Below are 19,103 nucleotides of genomic sequence, written 5' to 3'. Positions count from 1 at the left end.
AAGTCTTATCTTAAAAACGAATAGCTTTTCATTTTTTGTTGGATTCATCAGTTTAAATTATCTAATTTTTAATGTTTAAAAAATCTTGTCCTTTTAGCTTCAATTTGAAATCAAGACTTTCTTACAAAGTTTTAAAGAATTGTTTTCAAACATGAGATTTGGATGAAGGTGAGGAATTGAAATATATTCAGTCCAAATCTTGAAATAACTTGTTTAAAAGTGTGATATTGTGATTGATTTTTAAAATATTTTTTATTCAAAAATATATTAAAATAATATTTTTTTAAAAATTATTTTTAACATCAACATATTAAAATGATTATAAAACACTAAAAAAATATTAATTTAAAAAAAAAATATTAAATATTTTAAAAATGTTTTTAAAACTAAAAAATATACAGGATTTAAAAATGAAAAGAGAAAACGAGTGAAAAAATAACAAATAGTGAAGAAAAAAAATGAAAAGGTTAAATTTTATTAGCTTTTAATAGTGGAACCTCTTGGAAAAATAAGGTCAATATTATAAATTATAAAATATAATGACAAAAATGAAACATTAAAAAAGATTAAGGGGGTAAGATATAGTTTACCCAATCAGATAAGTAGGAGTAGGAGTATCAAACCGTTAAAACTACAAATTAAAAATAAAATAAAATGGGAGGTGTACCAGACGAACTATGGAGACAAATTCTGGAAATGGGAATCCAAAATTCCAAATTGAACTACAAAGATTTGTGTTGTATCTCAATTTCCTGTAGACGCCTCCACCGTTTATCCTCTGAGAACTCTCTTTGGCTCCTCCTCCTCTCCTCCGATTTCCCTTCTCCAAATCAACAAAACCCCAACCCCAACCCCAACCCCAACAATTCAACTTCTGCATCAGCTAAATCAACTTATAAAATCAAGTATCCTTATTTCAAAATCGAAATCTTATGTTTTGTTTCTTGATGAATTTGCTTTTAATACTGTTCAAAATTAATGAATGTTTTTTTTTGGGATTAGGTTTGAGAGGGAGAAATCGAGGAAGGTCGCGGCGCATAGAAGGGCGGTGCTTAGAAAGGAGAGTGAAGTTTTAGAGTTTGAAAGGAAAATAAGAGAAATTGAGAATGGTTTGCGTCAAGAGGCGGAGAAAATGAGAGCCACGGCTGCTGAATTGTCCAATTTACACAAGGTCAGGTAAATCATTCTTTTTCTTCTTCGTTTTGTATTTGAACAATTAAATGTCATGTTGCAAATGATTTTAGAGTATTAATGGCAAAAACAAATAAAAGAAAAGAAAAATGGAATAGCAGAGCAATTTGTTTCAAATAACAGAAACCTGTAATTTGTTTGAATCTCAAACTCATTTCAATCCTTCAGCATTTGATTCCAGTTTATAAATTTCCCAATTTCATTCATTTGGATATTCCTTTTTGAAGTTTTTGCATTCATGGATGTGAGTTCTTTTTTTACTTTCCTTCTTCAGGCAAGCTTCTGTGGCTCTGAATGTGTGGCAGCCGGAAGTTATTAGGGGTAGGCAAAAGCAAATAGTGGAGCAGAGTGCTGTTCCAGTTGAATCTCGAGTTCATTCACTTGAGATGGAACTTAAGCTTTGCAGGCAACGGATATCAGGCTTTGATAAGGCTTATGTAAACTTTGATCTCTCTCTATGTAGTAGTCAGTATATGAGTTTAGTAGAAATTGAAAGCTTTCTTTCCTAATTCCTCTGATCATTTTAATGTCAGAGAGATGAGAAGCGGAGACTTGAGTTGGCAATGGAACAGTTGGCGTCCATGAAATATCATCCATTACGTGATCATAAGTTGATAAGTAGTGGTGACAAGGAATGTAAAAAAAAGAGGAAGAAGTTGAAAACATCTGTTATCTGTAAGAGCCTCAAACTTTGTCATTTTGATTTTGAACAAATGTTGCTTGTAATTTGAATAACAAGTTGAAAGCATTTTGCTTCACCCCTTTGTTGGCTTGTTAGCTGTTATTGTTAGCACTTTTAGATTGCTTTGACTCTCTGAACTTGATCTTTGCCCTGTCCTTCATCCTCTTTCATTGGACATTTCAGTTACTGTTAGATTATTTTATATCTTTTTGATGGGGGAAGTTGGGAATTTGCTATTTGTAGTTTCTTTGTGTGTGCTCTTGACCTGCGATCAATCCTTTTTCCACTGTATTCCATTTGGTTACTTTAGATTCATATTGGATTCTTTTGCTTTTCAGCTTCCTTCTTTTAATTGCCACTAGAATGAATGTTGTTATTGATGTGCGCGCTAATAATTCCTTTTGTTTTGAGCAAAAATAAAAATTGCTAAAGTGTTTTAATGGTGAAAAACAAAGGATGTTGCAGGGATTGCTGCAATGACTCCAGGAATTAAAAATTCTGTAAGGAAATCATAACTGACCACAAATATCCATTTCTAGCACTTATTGCAGTTAGGCTCGCAGCTTTGATACTACTCCCAGTGATATTTATACCCTCCTATTATAATTCAGTTTTCATTCTTTCTAAATTTTTTTTTTAGCTGAAAAACAGAACATGTGCTTTGTCACACGTTCAAATTATTAGTCTCTGCTCCAACCTGCTACTTATTTACTTATTTAGCGAAATGAGTTTTCAATTTAAGTGTCTCCCCAAATGAACAAATTTATGACCCCTTTGTTTTCTTTCTTCTTATATTTAAATGCTTCCAGTCTTATGGGACTGGAATGTAAATTATGTTGATTGAGCTAGGTTTCAGAGTTTTTTTTTATCTGATTTATGACCATGAACTGAGTTCTATTGTTAAACAAACGAGAATTAGTTTAACTTGCTTAGAAGTCAAGCTTGAGCTACTGACAAGTAGGTACACTCCCTTTTAGACCTCTTTGGCTGGCCTTATCAAGACCTTCTGAATTTTTCTACTGCTCTCCACCCTGCCTCTGGTTCTTTGCTTTTTTTAAGCACTAACATTTAATCTTGACAAGAAACTTGAAAAATAGTCTATACTTGAAATCATCCTGTCATTGTTGCTGAACCTAGAGATAGACTACTGTTATGAGTTATCTCCATGTTAATGAAATTAACCCTTCTATGGCAGCCTACTGCCACTGCATAGATTATTGATGAAGTTTGTGATTGGCATTTAGCAGAACAACAAATTTCATACTTTCCTCTTCACTGCTTTACCTCAAAGACCACTAAAATTTGTAATAAAACAATATTGGTTGGATTGTGTCTCATAAAAATTGCTTTGTTATGAGGATATTGACATTCTAAAAAAAAATGATGATATTGAGCAGTTGAGATAATTTGCGATGAACTATAGTAGTCTGTAGATATATTGTCTATTGTTTTACTCACTAAACCTACTAATATGAATTTGCCTATTCCATGTTTTGACATTTCTTTTTGGTAGGACTTGCTTGCAAAACAATCTCCAGGTGCCTTTTTAATTGTCTCTCCAGTTCCTGAAAAGCAAGGGTAAGACGTCAAAGCAGTGGAGGCTTTCACAAACAACCAACAGCCTGGCTGGTACTGCCATGGAAAAATCTCTAGTTGGTACAGTCCTCTGTCTTCTCCTTGATAGAGTTACAGAACTGGATTCTCTACTGGGCTCTTGACAAGCTTTGCTACAGGAGATGTTGAGTGGGGGACTTGATCCTTAGTCCATGAGACTGGGAAATCTTGTAGAAACCGATTAGTGTTTCATATATAAAGTTAACATTACATAGTGTTATCATCTGTATGTACATGAATCAACCTGTTGTCGGGGCTCTGCTAGATTTTATATTTGGTCACAAGGTTGGGTCGTTTATTGATCCTCCATGAAAGGAACAATGTTAGAGGATGTGGATTTCTTGAATTTCGTAAGCCAGTGTTGTGACATTGATTCTCGTCAACATGAACAAGTACTTCAGTTCTACCGAGGCGGTAGCCCAGGTCTCGTGGGTGAGGCTTGCTGTCCCCTGCCTGATGGGCATGCAGCTATCTGTCGGAGAATTTAGCTACTGGAGAATTTAATTGGTGGCTGCGGTTGCCAAGAAAGCTGTGAAGTAGAGGAAAGATGAGCTACGTTGTCACCAATGTCACAATTCTTTATTCTACTTTTAGTAAGTTGTCTGGTGAACGGTGTTTGCGCTCTGGTGTCTGGTTTTCATTCCCTTTAAAACCTTTTAGACGATGCTGTTGTTACCTTGTTATCCAAGAAACACCACTCAAGTTCTAGGGATTCCTACTGGTGGATGTTGCTTCGTAAAATCGAGCCAAGAAAGAGAGAGGGCATTGGACTGCAAATTTAGTACATTTAATTTTTATAATCCACAAGTATAATGCATTTAATTCAAACCCAGTAATAAGTAAAAAGAATAACATTAGCATAATTTTTTTTTTTTGGCAAATGTTGGGTGGTGGTTTAATTAGTTCTTCAAGTAAAATCTTTAATTGTGAAGTGAAGTAAAAGTGTAGTTATGAATGCTAACTCCACTCTGTGTGAACTTGAATGCAAAAGCCTCCCCCACTGCGTGAACTCTCGCATAAATATCTGCAGGCGAATTTGGTGGTACCACTCAAATGCATACTAGTTTTGGTCATTTCTTCGTGCCAAATTATTCCGGTGGTGGGATGACCCTTATTTATTTATTTTATTTCTTGAGTTTAAACTTTAGAGCTAGCATTTAGAAAAAAATTTATTAAAATTCTATGAATGCATTAAAGCAATATGAAGGGTATATTTTTAAAATTATTTAATAAAAAAAAAACGTAATCCTAATTGATGTATAAACTAGTTTGAAAATATTACATACAATCAAATAAAAATAAATAAATAAGGGTCATCCCACCACCGGAATAATTTGGCACGAAGAAATGACCAAAACTAGTATGCATTTGAGTGGTACCACCAAATTCGCCTGCAGATATTTATGCGAGAGTTCACGCAGTGGGGGAGGCTTTTGCATTCAAGTTCACGCAGAGTGGAGTTAGCATTCATAACTACACTTTTACTTCACTTCACAATTAGGATTATGTTTTTTTTTTTTTTTTTTAAATAATTTTAAAAATATACCCTTCATATTGCTTTAATGCATTCATAGAATTTTAATAAATTTTTTTGTAAATGCTAGCTCTAAAGTTTAAACTCAAGAAATAAAGAAAAAATATGATAAATTCTTCTTCATCACCGAACCAATTCTTCTAGTGTTATGAGATGATCACAATTATAACATAAGCATTATAATGATATATACTCAAATTCTATACACACATGAGGAAATGTGTGTGTATTATATGACAAAATGTAAACAAAATATTTTTAAAGGGTAATATAAATTATTTCCAATCTTATTCTATTAGCTATTAGAATTTTGATGATAAAAACCGAGTGCAAGAAAATGATGCAGAAGTTTTAAATAAGAGTGATCATTTTCGGTTTGATTCGTTTTTTTATTTAAAAACCAAAACCGAACTGAAACTAGTTCCAATCGACCGGTTTCGGTTTGGTTCTGTTTTTTAAGGACAAAAACTAATTCAAACCGGTTTGATTCGGTTTTTTCTAATTTTTTTTTGTTTGGTTTTTTCGGATTCAAGCTTATAAAATTGAAACCGGATCGAATCGGTCGGTTTTTTTAAAACTTTAATTGATTTAATCAGTTTTTTTTTTATAATTCAGTTTTTTCAATTATTTTTTTCCGGTTTTCTCGGTTAATCGGTTTTTCAGTTTTTTTGCTCTCGTAGTTTTGAGTAATATAACTTTCACTTAATATTGTGCATTAAAAAGTAATATAATATAATTCTCAAATCTTCCAGGAAAAAATCTTTTTTTTTTTTTAACAAATATAAAATCCAATCAACTGATCCTTTTGGAAACCAAGTTTGTAAAACTATTTCTCTAATGGCTATAGGAATCTAAAGACTAAAGTGGTGCTTGCTACTGATTGAATTTGGGCGACGAGATAACAAAAGATGATACCATACCATGCATTGAAGAAACGAAGGAGGCTTGTTAAGACCGAAATAGTTGTTGAGTCGGTACCCTTCAAATTACTCCTTTTTGTGTGCGTCTTTATAAAGTGGTGTAAATGTGTTAAATGTTGTTCTTTTTAATTTTATTTTATTTAAAAATAAATTAAAATAATATTTTTAATTTATTTTTAATATTTTTCACGTTAAAAATGATTATAAAATATAAAAAATAATTTAAAACTAAAAATAATCTTAAAAAATCTCAAAAATATAATTAAATTATAATTCTAAACAGCCCAAAATTCTAATTTAATAACATAAAAGAAAGTCATCAATAATCAATAATCAATAGAGTGATCACACTTGTCTTCAAATGTATAAGTTTTCCACCTACAATCTTAATTACAAGCGAGTCCCTTAAAACCTTTTAATTTTTTTTTTGATAATTTTTAGTGTTATTGGATTATTAAGAATTTTTTATAATTAGAGTTTTGGAATGCTTTTTTCTATTTTTTTTTCCTGCGCAAGCTTATTTATTTATATATGATGTTTTTGAACAGCTACAAAATTGAATTTTGCATTTCTCAACCTGAAAGAAAAGCTGTAACAGGAGGAAGATGTCAGGTCGATTAAAATTGTAATGTAAGGTTGATGTTCCTTTTCTTCTTCTTCTTTATTTTTTATTTTTTTTTAAGGTTGATTAAAAAAAGGTTGATGTTCTATTTTTTTAAGATTAAGGTGAGTATTTAGATTAGTTTATATATATTTTAATTAATTTTATAAATTATAAAATTAATAATCATATAAATTTTCAGTAATATTGAATTTTGTATTGAATGTATAATATATGTAATTTCTAATAAGGAAACCTAAAGTCATACCGTTAAGATGTACAATTAAGCTGATGGGCTCAATTAGCCGTAGTTTTAGGTGGGTAGCCTTTGGAGGTTTCCACAGTTCCTGACAGCTTAGGTTAAGTAGTAGAACTGTTGTAATCTTGTCAAAACCTATTATGAGACAGATTGTACTTTTTTAACATCACACTGTGAAGACATGGAAGGGGTCCTTGGGGCTAAAGTCCTGTCAATTAATGAATAAAACTTTGTCAAAATGATTGCCAACTTTTCTTTCACGGCAGATAAAATTAATTAATGCTTTGATGGGTAATATGATGTGTTATGTTTTTATAAAATATATTTTTTAATTAAAAATATATTAAAATAATATTTTTTAAATATTAATATATTAAAATTATTAAAAAACATATAAAAATATTGATTTAATGTTTTTTTTTTAAATTAAATCAATATGAAAAACATTTTAAGAAAATAAATTGAGTGGTAAAAACAAAAATATTTCTAAAAAATAGTTGAGATTATAGTAATGGTTATTTTTCAAAGTGTTTTTTACTTAAAAATACATTAATATAATATAGTGTTTTCTTTTTTTTTAAAGTTCATTTATATAAAATGTAAAAAAATATATACAAAGAAGAGGTATTAATTGAAATATAAATTTAAAAAATTATTAAACAAACATATAAAAAAATGGTCAAGCGCCTAGCCTATTAGGAAATGAATTTATTGTTTTAAAGCTCCCAAAATTTTTTGAGAAAATAAATAAAATAAACAACATGTCATTTAAAATTTTCTAGATTCCAACTATTATGATAACAAAAAAATAACGGTTCTTAGTTTTTTAGCTTTAAAATCTATTTTTTAACCCTAAACACCTTAATAAACTCATAAATGACAATTAAAAACCTTATAAAAATTCAAAATGAACTCGAAACCAAACATTTTGTTGAGCTTATATATGATTTTTTAAGCAATTTTAAGGTTTTAAAAAAGAAGTCCTTTCAGCGAACGAAACACTTTGGTACAAAGATCGATAATTTTGGTGGTCGAAATCATTGTCAACGCTAATTTTCTCTCTCTAATACTAGAACTAGGGACTAAAATATAAGAAAAATAAGGTTTTGGATCAAAATTGAATCTTAGACATTCAAAGGGACCTAAATTATATTATTTGTAAAGATGAAGGATGAAAGTGTATTTTTATGCAAACTCTAGCTTCACCGTCCATTTCGAGTGCTTTTTTCATCTCAATTCTTTTTTTTTTCAAATGTTGCCTTTGCCTACAAAATCATAAGCAACTGGCCTTTAATTTAGGATTTAATTGCTAAAAACAGAAGTTTAATAACTAAAGTGAAAGAAGAACATTGCACAATACGTTCTTGTAATTTGTGAGTGTATAAACAATGCAGCAAAATATTTTCTCAACAAGTTAATTTCTCATGATTTGTTATAGGTTCTATTAGTTAGTATAAAATTATCGATTGCTCTTTGTACTGCTTACAGAAACATCATTTTTTTACCATTAAATGATATTTTGTTTGAAATATATTATTTAATTTAATTCATTTTATTATTTGACGATTTACTCCAATTACTGTCTCAATACTTTATAATATTTGTGAGTCTGCAATGGAATTTCGAGAATTTAATTTTTTTTCATCTTATTTCTAAATTTGGAACAATTACTCAACATGTTACTTTTCAACAAAATAGACGTGCTAAATGTATACGTATACCTATTTTTGATAGTTGATACTGTATGTCATATCAACTCTTAACTTCTTGTCCTGAATGCTTTTTGAGTGATGCTGCTTTTTCTATTGTTTATACTATTAATCATATATTTTATTTTAGTACTAGTAATCTGTCCCCTTGTGAGTGCAATAAATTATAACCTCAAGCTCGTTTGTGTTGTTGCGAAGAATATTATATTGAACATAAAGGTTATTTGTGTAGGGATCTTATCTCTAATCATTTACCTGTTTCATATATTACATTTTGAAAGTAAATAATGTTTTCCTCTTCTACAAATTTATTTGTTGATGATGCTAACACAATTTCTCTTTCCATTGAATCTATGGATGTATTTGGAAATATGGTTGAAACCGTGTTTTGGAAAAATTAAAATTTTTTTTGCTTAAAATTAATTTTTTTAATATTTTCAGATCGTTTTGATGTGTTGATGTTAAAAATAATTTTTTTTTAAAATAAAAAAAACATTATTTTGATGTATTTCTGAGCGAAAAACACTTTAAATTGCAACCACCACCACATTCCCAAACACACCTACATCAATAGCTATAACTCTAGCTACATTCCTATTTTCCTTCATGAATCATGTTTATAGATTCTAACTTGGGTCATTCTACTAATCATTGATCTTTTCATTAGTTATATATTGAGGTTGCTGTTGTGGTTTGAAAAAATCTGTTTTATAAAAAGCACTTTTAGTTAAGGTTGATTTGGAAAAATATATGTTTGGTTAAAACTGTGGTTGAAATTGAGGTTGAACAAAAAGTAGTTTAATGTATTTGGTTAAGAATGCTTTTCAAATTAAGGTTATAAAATAATTTTAAAAAATATATATTAATATTGATGGTTTTTAATTTAAATATTGTCAATTTAACTATTGTTATGACGTCATGAAATAAATAATACTTTATATAAAATATTTTTTATTGTTCCATTAAACTATCTACAATTCCATCACGTATGAAATACATCTGATAAGGACTATAGTTTTCACAAATTTCTTAAGAGTACAACAACATCAGGTAAAATATAATCAAGAACAAAATTAGGATTGTGATCAAATTCTGCAAATGCTACGTCATCAAGTAATCTCCGTCTAATTTATGTAATGTCATTGAATGATGTTTAACACTAGTTTTTTGAATAAAACACAATTAAAAATAATATATATATATATATATATATATATATATATATATATATATAATTTTATTGGGTCGGACCTAGTTCAATACATTTTTAGTTTTGAACCAGATTGGTTCGACCGGAATAGTAAAGGCATGCTCCACTATTCATTGAAGAAAACTCTGAACACTGTTCACGGTTTTTCTCAGCACAAGAAGCACCAAAGAGCTGCTTCTTGTAAACCCATGGCATAGCCACAGTTGGTGGTGGGCTCTACTAGTAAAAAATTGCTTTTGGAGCATTACTAGACAATAATATTTGTGGTTGCGGGTGAATATCACCTGCATTCACCCGTAGCCACAATACCAAACGACACTAAAGTCAATCTTCAGTACCCTTTCATGACTATTGTGTTTATTATAATTTCTTTCTATAAGTCATGTAGCTATCAAGAAGCCTGTATTGATCCTTTTTAGCAACAAGCTTTGGTTAAAACTTATACTTGAGATTTTATTAATTTGCCACTTAATAAGATTATTATTGGTTGCAATTGGATTTATACAATTAAGATTTTATCTGATAGATATATGGAATGTTATAAAACTCATCTTATTTCTAAGGGTTATATTGATGACCTATATGGTATTGAATTACTATTATGCTTAGTTTGTTAGTTATTATTGCCATTCCGCATTAGCCTCTTTCTCGGCTGAATGCAAATAATTTTTTCTCAATAGTAATTTATCTTAGGAGATATATATGAAACCTCCTCATGTGAACCTTATGATCATATGATCACATAATCCACAATAAAATTGAAAACCAACTTAAAAAAGCCAAATATTAAATTTGAAATCCTGACCTAAAGGTAACTATACATCCAAGAATTAAAAGAATTGGGAAAAAAACTTAGACTTAGAGACAACCTAGCACCTAAGAATCCGAAGCAAATGAATGATACCACGAAGTTAGTTAATTTTTAATAAATTGATATACGATCTTTGTTCCTGCAAAAAAAGATTGTTTGCAATATGCAAAACAAAGAAAAAAATCACATTTATTCAGATCATCATAGTTGCCAAAATTTGCAGCCATAAAGAAATATATAATCCTCTATAAATAACCATAATGGACTCTATTTAGTATCAACTAACACACATTTAATACTGAAACTAACCTTAAAACAATGTCTAACGAGCAAAACAAATCCAATTTAGAATAAAGTCCAAAACTAACAATATTCAAAACTAAAATATATAAATAAAAAACACCATAGAAAATTCCTCTTGCTTGAAATCTCCATACAAGCTCGAAACCCCCATGCTTTCTTTGAAAGCTTTGTCGAAACTTCATGCTTCAAATTAGCTAGGAAACTTTGTTTTTAACTGCTAAAATTTTCTCCTTTAAATTAACTTCCTTTAGTATCTATAATGTGCTAGGAAATCCTATAAAAGAAGAAAAAGGTCAACAAAAGAATCCCAAGCCTCTTGCCACCACATACATTCCATAATAGATATGGAGCTCTTGCATACTATGGATAATATTTGCTGCCATAAATGTCTCATTGTTTGACATGGATAATATTTTCGTTGCCATAAATGTCTCATTATTTGACATGGAATCCTTATAGAATAGATAAGCTAAGTTTTCATATATGTTTCCAAGAGCATTAAAGAATCCTTGTGTTGACTAGAATCTATAATACACTAGGAAACAACATTTCTTTAATTTTCACACATTCCTGTTAGATTTCAGTCTTGACTTTAAACATGTTGTTCTCTCTCGTCTGAATGAATTAGTAGACATCCCACATATATATGGAAAGGTAAGGATGTCTACATTCCAACACAATTAGAATATTAGAAGAAATACTTATGTAGCTTTAGATATAGCCCAAACAGTTGACAAAGGTCCAAATAAACATATTTGATAAGATTCATCTAGTAACTTCGACCGTCTAAAATAATCCCTTTTCGAACTCCGATTAACCTGAAATTTCAACCTAATGTAAAAAAGCATGTCTAGAAACGCATGTAAAAATTGTAACCTGATCCAACAGCCAAGTTGAAAGTTATTCTTAATAGCGTGAAACTAGATAGTAGAAAGTTTTACACCAAAATTCTAATATGACCTTGCCTAAATCGTATCACCTCCACTTGAGTATGATCATCCTTCTAGCAAAAATTATCAATGTTTTCATGCCTTGTACGATCTTAAATAAGCTAATTAATTTTGGTTTGTCAAACTTAGCTTACAATTGATGATTTTGGGTTTACTTCCATTTTATATGACATAAAAATATTTTTTTCATTAGATTTTTTAGAGGTCTATCTTTATGATATAATAATAATTGTTATTAGTGATGAGGTTAAATAAATTAATGACATAAATGCTTTCATAATTTATAGTTTGAAATGAAGGATTTTAGACCTCTTAATTATTTATTAGGAATTGAAATATCTATTGATGAATCATGAATTTTTCTTTCACGAGCTAAATATGCTACAAGCCTATATTTTAGAGTAGCTTAACAAATAGCAAGATAATTGTAGTGCATCCAAATTATCCTATATTTATCAATTCAAGATCTTTTTTAATGGGCTTCCAGTCATGCTTAGACTATTCAACTAGCCTTATCAACTCTTTTATATGTTCTCTTTCCCACTCTCCATCATCCGTTGTAATTATATATTCATCAAGTTTTGGCCATCTATTCTTGATGCAATATGTTTATGTACTTATTAAAGATCTATTTTCAGATTTTTTGAAAGCAGAAAGTATTTTCGTGTGAGTGGATAACAAGCAAGATAAAGGCAAACTTGAAGGAAACATGTATGATCTCATTAAAGTTTTTAAAGAAAAAAGCTCAACCATGATAAAACCCCATGCCAATATATTAAGCCATGATTATTAGCAAGGTAAAAAACAAAGCATTCAAACATAATAAAGCACGTAAATAAACACATTATTACTTTTTGAGAATAATAAGAACATTTTGGATCTCTTAATTATTCAACTGTTCCCCTTCAACTATCCTTCTCATAAATTTTGTTGGGGCATCCTCCAACGCGTTGAGAGTTGGTTAGGGCAACATTTTATGAGTTTCTTCCTTAACCTTAAAGTATTCATTACCATATTCCCTTTCACCTTTCTCTAGATAACTAGCAACACCATTGAGTTTCTTTCTTAAACTTTTAAGCTCATCTTCAGGCTTTATCACGTAAGAAGGTTGTGAAAAGGTTACATGTAGAAGAGGAATTCTCATCATTTATTCATTCATCCTATGCCTCTCAATTTATTTTATCCTTATTGTTTTCTTGATCTCGATTGCCCTCCTATAAACTTTTCTCTTAGGCTTAAATCTCAAGCCAAATCGTTGATTAACACACTTTATTTTTATCACATGAAATCTCTTGGTCATACCCGTGGTTGGCTCATATTAGAATGGTAGCTTGTGCTTCAAAAAACATTTTATGGCCATCTTGGAAGCTTTTGAAACCCAGGGTTTTCTTATTATTGTATTTTAGGGCACCCATTTAGCATTCATTACCTTAAAAGCATACAAGTTACCGTGTAACTTGTATTATTTATCATTGTTATATTATTTATCATTGAAAATGCCTTTTTAGCCTTTACAATAACCAGGCCTTCAGTCATATGAATCCATGGCCTTTCTAATAACATGCTACAGGAAGGGTGAATATCCATCATTTGGAACCTCACTTGAAATGGTTATGGACTAATGACAAGCTCAATCTCAATATTTCCAATAACATGTCTAGGCGATTCATCATAAGCTCTAGTAGTCATGGTACTCGGTCTTATATGAGAAATATCTATTGGTATCTTATCCAATGCATGTCTTGGTAGCATATTCAAAGCAGAACCATTATCCATAAGAACCTTGACAATTGTACATTCTTTGCACCTCATAATGATGTGTAATGACATATTATGATCAATCCCTTTAGAGTCAAACTCATCCTCGATGAAAAACAAGTAATTGGTATATTGGATTCTACCAACTAAATGTTTCATTGAGTCTTTTATGATGTCTTGTGGGATTTAAGCTTCATTAAGAACCTTTTATAATGCATTATGATATAGCTCTGAGTTTATGATTAATGACATTAAAGAGATCCAAACAATTATCTTCTTCAATTGTTCTACAATGTATACTTATTCTACTTTATAAGGTCAAGGAACTTTATTGCCTCTTCCTCACTTATTGGTTTCTTCATCATTTTTGACCAATTCCATCACATCTTTCCCTTTAGCTTTTCTTTGCCTTTCTAGCTCTTCAAGAGTAAAGAACCTTTAACTTCGGGTTAAATTATCTATTTCAGCATGGACAATAGGGGTAGAGCTTTCAATATGGAATAAATAGCCATGACTATAAGGTAAAACATTGTAGCTTTCGTTGCTTACAATAGAAAACTTAGTCAAGATATTTTTTGGTTGACCTCCTATCACATTTGATTATTGGCACACCCAAAACCACCATTCTTTCCACCTCCTCGTGGAACTCCTTGCAATGATCAATATCATGACCTAACTATTGATGATAATTATAAAACTCCTTTATATCCCTCTCAAGCTGTGTTTTGGATGGTGCTCCAAAATACTATTCTTATACCAATATATCATGTAAATATTTCATAATAAATTTCAGGACCACTCCTCCTTTCATCTCTTCCTCTAAATAATTGACGTTCCACTTCTTGAGGCATGGTTTGGAAGAGGATTAAAGTTCATCTTAGGAGTTTTCTCAAAAGTAATCCAGCCCGCTTTAATAAGCTGAAGGACTTTCCTTTTAAATGCAATATAACTTTCAATGCTATATCATGTGATACCAATATGGTATTCACAAGTTTGGTCTGGCTTATAACAGTTTAGGAATGGTGGTTGCAATGGGGCTAATGGAATAGGGGCAATTTAAACAATGCTTAACAGTTTTTAATACATTTCTTTAATTGTTATGGGCATAGGTGGCAGTTGTTCTTGGTCTTTTTAGAAGTTTCTTCGTGGGTGATTGTCTTTTTAGTTATTGATTTCCTAATTGTTTTGATGATTGAGTTGGTTTCTGAGGAAAGGTGTGGAAAGATTTATTTTGGCTATAGGCGGGGTAGGTATTTGATAATTGTATGTGTTTTAATATCCATTTCCTTTATAACCTTCTCCTTCAACATTTTTTACTCTATACTTCTTTTTTCTCTCATTGAAGCCTTTTTTTTCTAGATAGGTCTACAATTTTGCCAGTTCTTCATATTCCAATCTCATATGCTAAGTTAGTTTAGCGTCACTCAAGCTATTTTGAAAAAAAATGGATCATCTACTTTTACTAGCTCACCACTTCAACCATCTTATTGCAATATGCCTTTAGGTGGGTTATTGGGCGTTGGATGCCAATGTGTTTTATAAATTCTAAAACTCTATTTTTTTTGGCACCATTATATTAGGGACTAAACACATCTTCGTGGCTCTCACTTGGTCGTATAGATCAACCCCTTCAATTGGTGTCATCTTTTCCTTTAGGGCAACAAACTCATTAGCCTGTTTAATCAGAACCCTTTATTGATCATCAAGCCGGGTAGTTATCTTTTTACTGCTAAAATAACTTCTTAATTGTTTTCTTCGCCTGCTCTAATTCTACAATCTTTTCTTGAGCTTCAAATGTTACTTGAGTCATTTATAATATTTTGTTATCTTGTTCCTTTTTGGCCTTTAGCAATAAACTAAATCTATAATGCAACTCCTGAAAAACTTCTTGTTGTTGTTGTAATTGAGCCACTAAACAATCTTTCTCTCTTCCTATTGTGACTAAAGTCTGTTCATGAACCACTAAGTTGGACTCCAAATTTCTCTTCTTTGCCCCAAACTATTTTAACTCTAGGTTCAAATCCTTATTATAGGTCTCATGTTGAGCTTTAATTTATTCTTGTGTATCTTCCATAATTTGGACCATTGGTCCTCAAGAAACCTCGTGTGGTGGGATCTAATAGCCTTTCTCTTTGGTTTTTTTGCCATATTAGATAACCTAGAGTTGTTTTCCCATTAACTCTATTAACAAATGCTACGATACCAAGGTGCCTCAAGCTTGCTTAACTGTTTCAATCAATTTTTCAAAAGTCTTCAAGTCTTCATAGAACTCAGCAAACCTAGTAGTTTGATGTATAAATTGTTTGAATCCCAACTGTTATAAAACCATATTAGGGTAGTAACTAATGCAACACCATGCTCCCATCAATGTAATCCATTGATAATCTTTACGGCAAGCTAAATATATCTAGAAATAAACACATCGAGTCCTCTAATAAGTAGACTTGCTCAAACTGTGAAACATGGATTTCTAGGTATTCTTTCCCAACTCCCTTAATAGTTGTTTTGCAAATTTTTCTAGCTTCGAGTATAGGTGTCATAGAGTAAAAAAGATACTATAAATCTTTGCTTTCATAAAATGATTGATGGTCCATACAAAGAGCAATTGTAAACATCTCAAGTGCCTTTTTCCTAGCTTTTCGATAATGGTTCAACGAAGACTAAGTCTCAATTAAAATTGTTCAAACTGGATCAATTTTGAGAGCAACAATACTTTTAAACATGTTCATAGCCTCGAAGTCAATCACTTCTTTAGCTGATAGGAATAAGACCAAACCATAAATGCCTAATGCCAATATTTTCAATTGGTCCTTATTTTTTTTTATCATAAAGCTTCTTCTTTAATGTAACTTCTAAAAGACTCCAATACCGCCCTTGGCTATTTCCTTGTTAATTGCTTGTGCTTTTGCCTATTTCTTGCTCATCTTAGTGATCCATACATAGTTAGATGGGGCTTACTTTATTGGTGTGTAGAAGTACACTTTATTTGACTTTGGACAGCTAAAAAAAAAGCCATACTCCTCAAGAGTGGGAGTCATATCAATTGTATCAAAAGTAAAGCACCTATATTCTGGATCCCAAAACTTTATCATGGCCTAAACGCTAGAATGTTGTGTTATGGTTTTGGCTAGTTGAGCTATGTCCCTATATTATTATTAAAAATCAATATGGTCATGTAAAGATAACTTTTCCCTGTGGTTAAAAAGCTGACCAATGTCAGAGAATATTTTGCCCAATTTCACTTGTTCTGACAATTATAAATCAAACCTTATTGGCAAGTAGTCTCCCTTATTATTTTAGACTTGCTATGACCTAGTCCTCATGTCCTCAATGGCAACGTGTTTCCCATCTCTCACTTCTTATAAGGAGCAATTAAGATAAAATGAGAACACAATAAAAAGATGAATATGTATGTCATGACATATTATTATTCCTGTCTTATGAAGGGTCAATCTTAAAAGAAAAGATCTAGCTTATAAGGTTTTGGTATTAGATTGTCCAAATTACAACTTGGGTAACCCGACCTCTTAACCTTATATACTATGATCAAGAAAAACATTATACGATACCTGATACATAGGATGAGTTGTAATCTAAGCGGGAGTTCAAATAAGCATTAATATATATAAGCCACATTCCTCATCGAATCTCCCTATCTAATCATAAATAGGGACAAGCTTGGGTTTAAAGGTTTTGTTGGCTTTTCGTGAAGTGTTTGAACACTCATAAAAAAAATTGCATGTGAATGCAATAATTAAATAACATGAATAAAATGAACAACGCTAAAAATAAATAGCAATAAAAATATTGACAGAAAAACAAAATTCACTAGCAAATAACATGAAAATAAAAGGAATAAATATAGAAAGAATCAACATAAACAATTAGGCTCAACATTAATAGTCCCTTGTGGAATCACCATTATATATATATATATATATATATATATATATATATATCTTTGTATTTTTTTTTTTATGATTTTTACTGTTTATTTTTAATACACAAAAATTAAATAAAAATAATGAAATGACTAAATTTACTAAAAAGATATATTTTTTGGGTTTTTCTCTCTCTAAAATATACAAAAACAAAAGGTCAAAAATTAGGTTGTAACAATTCGAGGTCCTTATTGGTGATCAACCTGTGGGCAAATATATTTATGGATCAAAGAAAGAAATTGCACATGATAGAAAATTCAAAGATGCATCAGAGAATATCAAGAAAGTCTTAGGAGATTAAAGCACATACAAAAATTCATATACACTATTAAGCTTTATTAGAGTTTTATTTCCATAAATTGATTTTTTTTTTTGTCATATTTTAGGGACTACACCATATTTTTAGTAAAGTATATTTCTCTATGTCATTATTCTTGTTTAGCGATTGATATATGTTTTTTTTTTGTTTTTTTTTTTATTTTTTTTTAAAGTTACATTTGGCATTTTATTTTCATTCATGATTAGATAAATTTAATTAAAAACCTATCTAAAAAGTGGTCAAACTCCAAACTATGTCATGGTGTTAAGAGGCAGTTCAGTTTTTTTTTTTTAAAAAAAAAAAAACTAAAAAAATCCTCATTTAAAGCCCTAAAATCAATGGTATTTAAGTATACCTTCACCTTAACTTTATTTGAGCTATAAGAGCATTGTTATTCTCAACAAAACCTCAAAAAAGAAAAATTATGCTAAAAATAATTGAATGTTAAATATGTGTCCAAACATAATCAAATGATTTGGTGACATGGAAATAGTGTGCAAAAATAAAAAAAAGAGCCACTGTCTAGTTTTATGATAACTAGGAACTCTAACTGGTTTTTTAGATGTTTTATGTAAGAAACTGATTATGTAATAGGAAAGATAGTCATCACCATATACATTCTACCTAAGGTAAATTGTATTATTGTTTGTTTTTAATGATAAAGGTGTTTATTATGATTACATGCTAAAGTCTGCTTTAATTGGAATGTGTGTTATTATTAAAGATAAAATACGTTTATAATATAAGGTAGTCAATTAGGACCTAGACGTGGTAATAAGGTTCAATCATTGCTTTAGAAATACGAGTATTAGACCCGAGAAGATGGTGAACAAATAATAAGTGTAAGTCTATTTAAGATTATATTGATTGAAATGGCCCCAAAGGCCACCATTCACACTCAATAGAGGATCACACCGATCTAGCTCAAATTCGCTCGCAACCTCAAAGAAAGTTGTCCTAAAAAAAATAAATCCATATATAATAACATGAGCATAAAAAAAAACTTATATGGTAAAATGAATTTTTTCAATTAATTAAAGCTTAACATTGATGTTCTTACAAACATTTAAATTTATAAATTAAAAAAAAAAACACAATGTTGTCATCAATTGAAACCAAATTCCAAATTCACAAGTAGATGAAAACAACTTTAATATTATATTTTTTTTTCTTTAAAAAAAATCACAAGAAAGAAATATAAGAAACAATATCTTAGAAATATTTTCTAATCACACCTTATGATACTACCAGGTACTGGTACATCTATCATAGATAGGATAAACTGATATATTGAAAATGCG

General features: G+C 30.3%; 1 protein-coding gene across 1 annotated transcript; it reads left to right on the top strand.

Moving 5' to 3' along the window:
- The first annotated feature begins 625 nt into the window (after window positions 1-625).
- Window positions 626-4,100, top strand: LOC118042436 (F-box protein SKIP24). Its single transcript, XM_035050101.2, has 5 exons — window positions 626-905; window positions 1,003-1,176; window positions 1,466-1,628; window positions 1,725-1,866; window positions 3,387-4,100. Coding segments are annotated over exons 1-5 (732 nt in total). The 5' UTR covers window positions 626-654; the 3' UTR covers window positions 3,389-4,100.
- Window positions 4,101-19,103: the final 15,003 nt, after the last annotated feature.

The sequence above is a fragment of the Populus alba genome, chromosome 13, assembly GCF_005239225.2.
Source record: "Populus alba chromosome 13, ASM523922v2, whole genome shotgun sequence".
NCBI classification, from domain to species: domain Eukaryota; kingdom Viridiplantae; phylum Streptophyta; class Magnoliopsida; order Malpighiales; family Salicaceae; genus Populus; species Populus alba.
The sequence above is the reverse complement of the archived record's forward strand: the minus strand, read 5'-3'. Positions and strand labels throughout refer to the sequence as shown.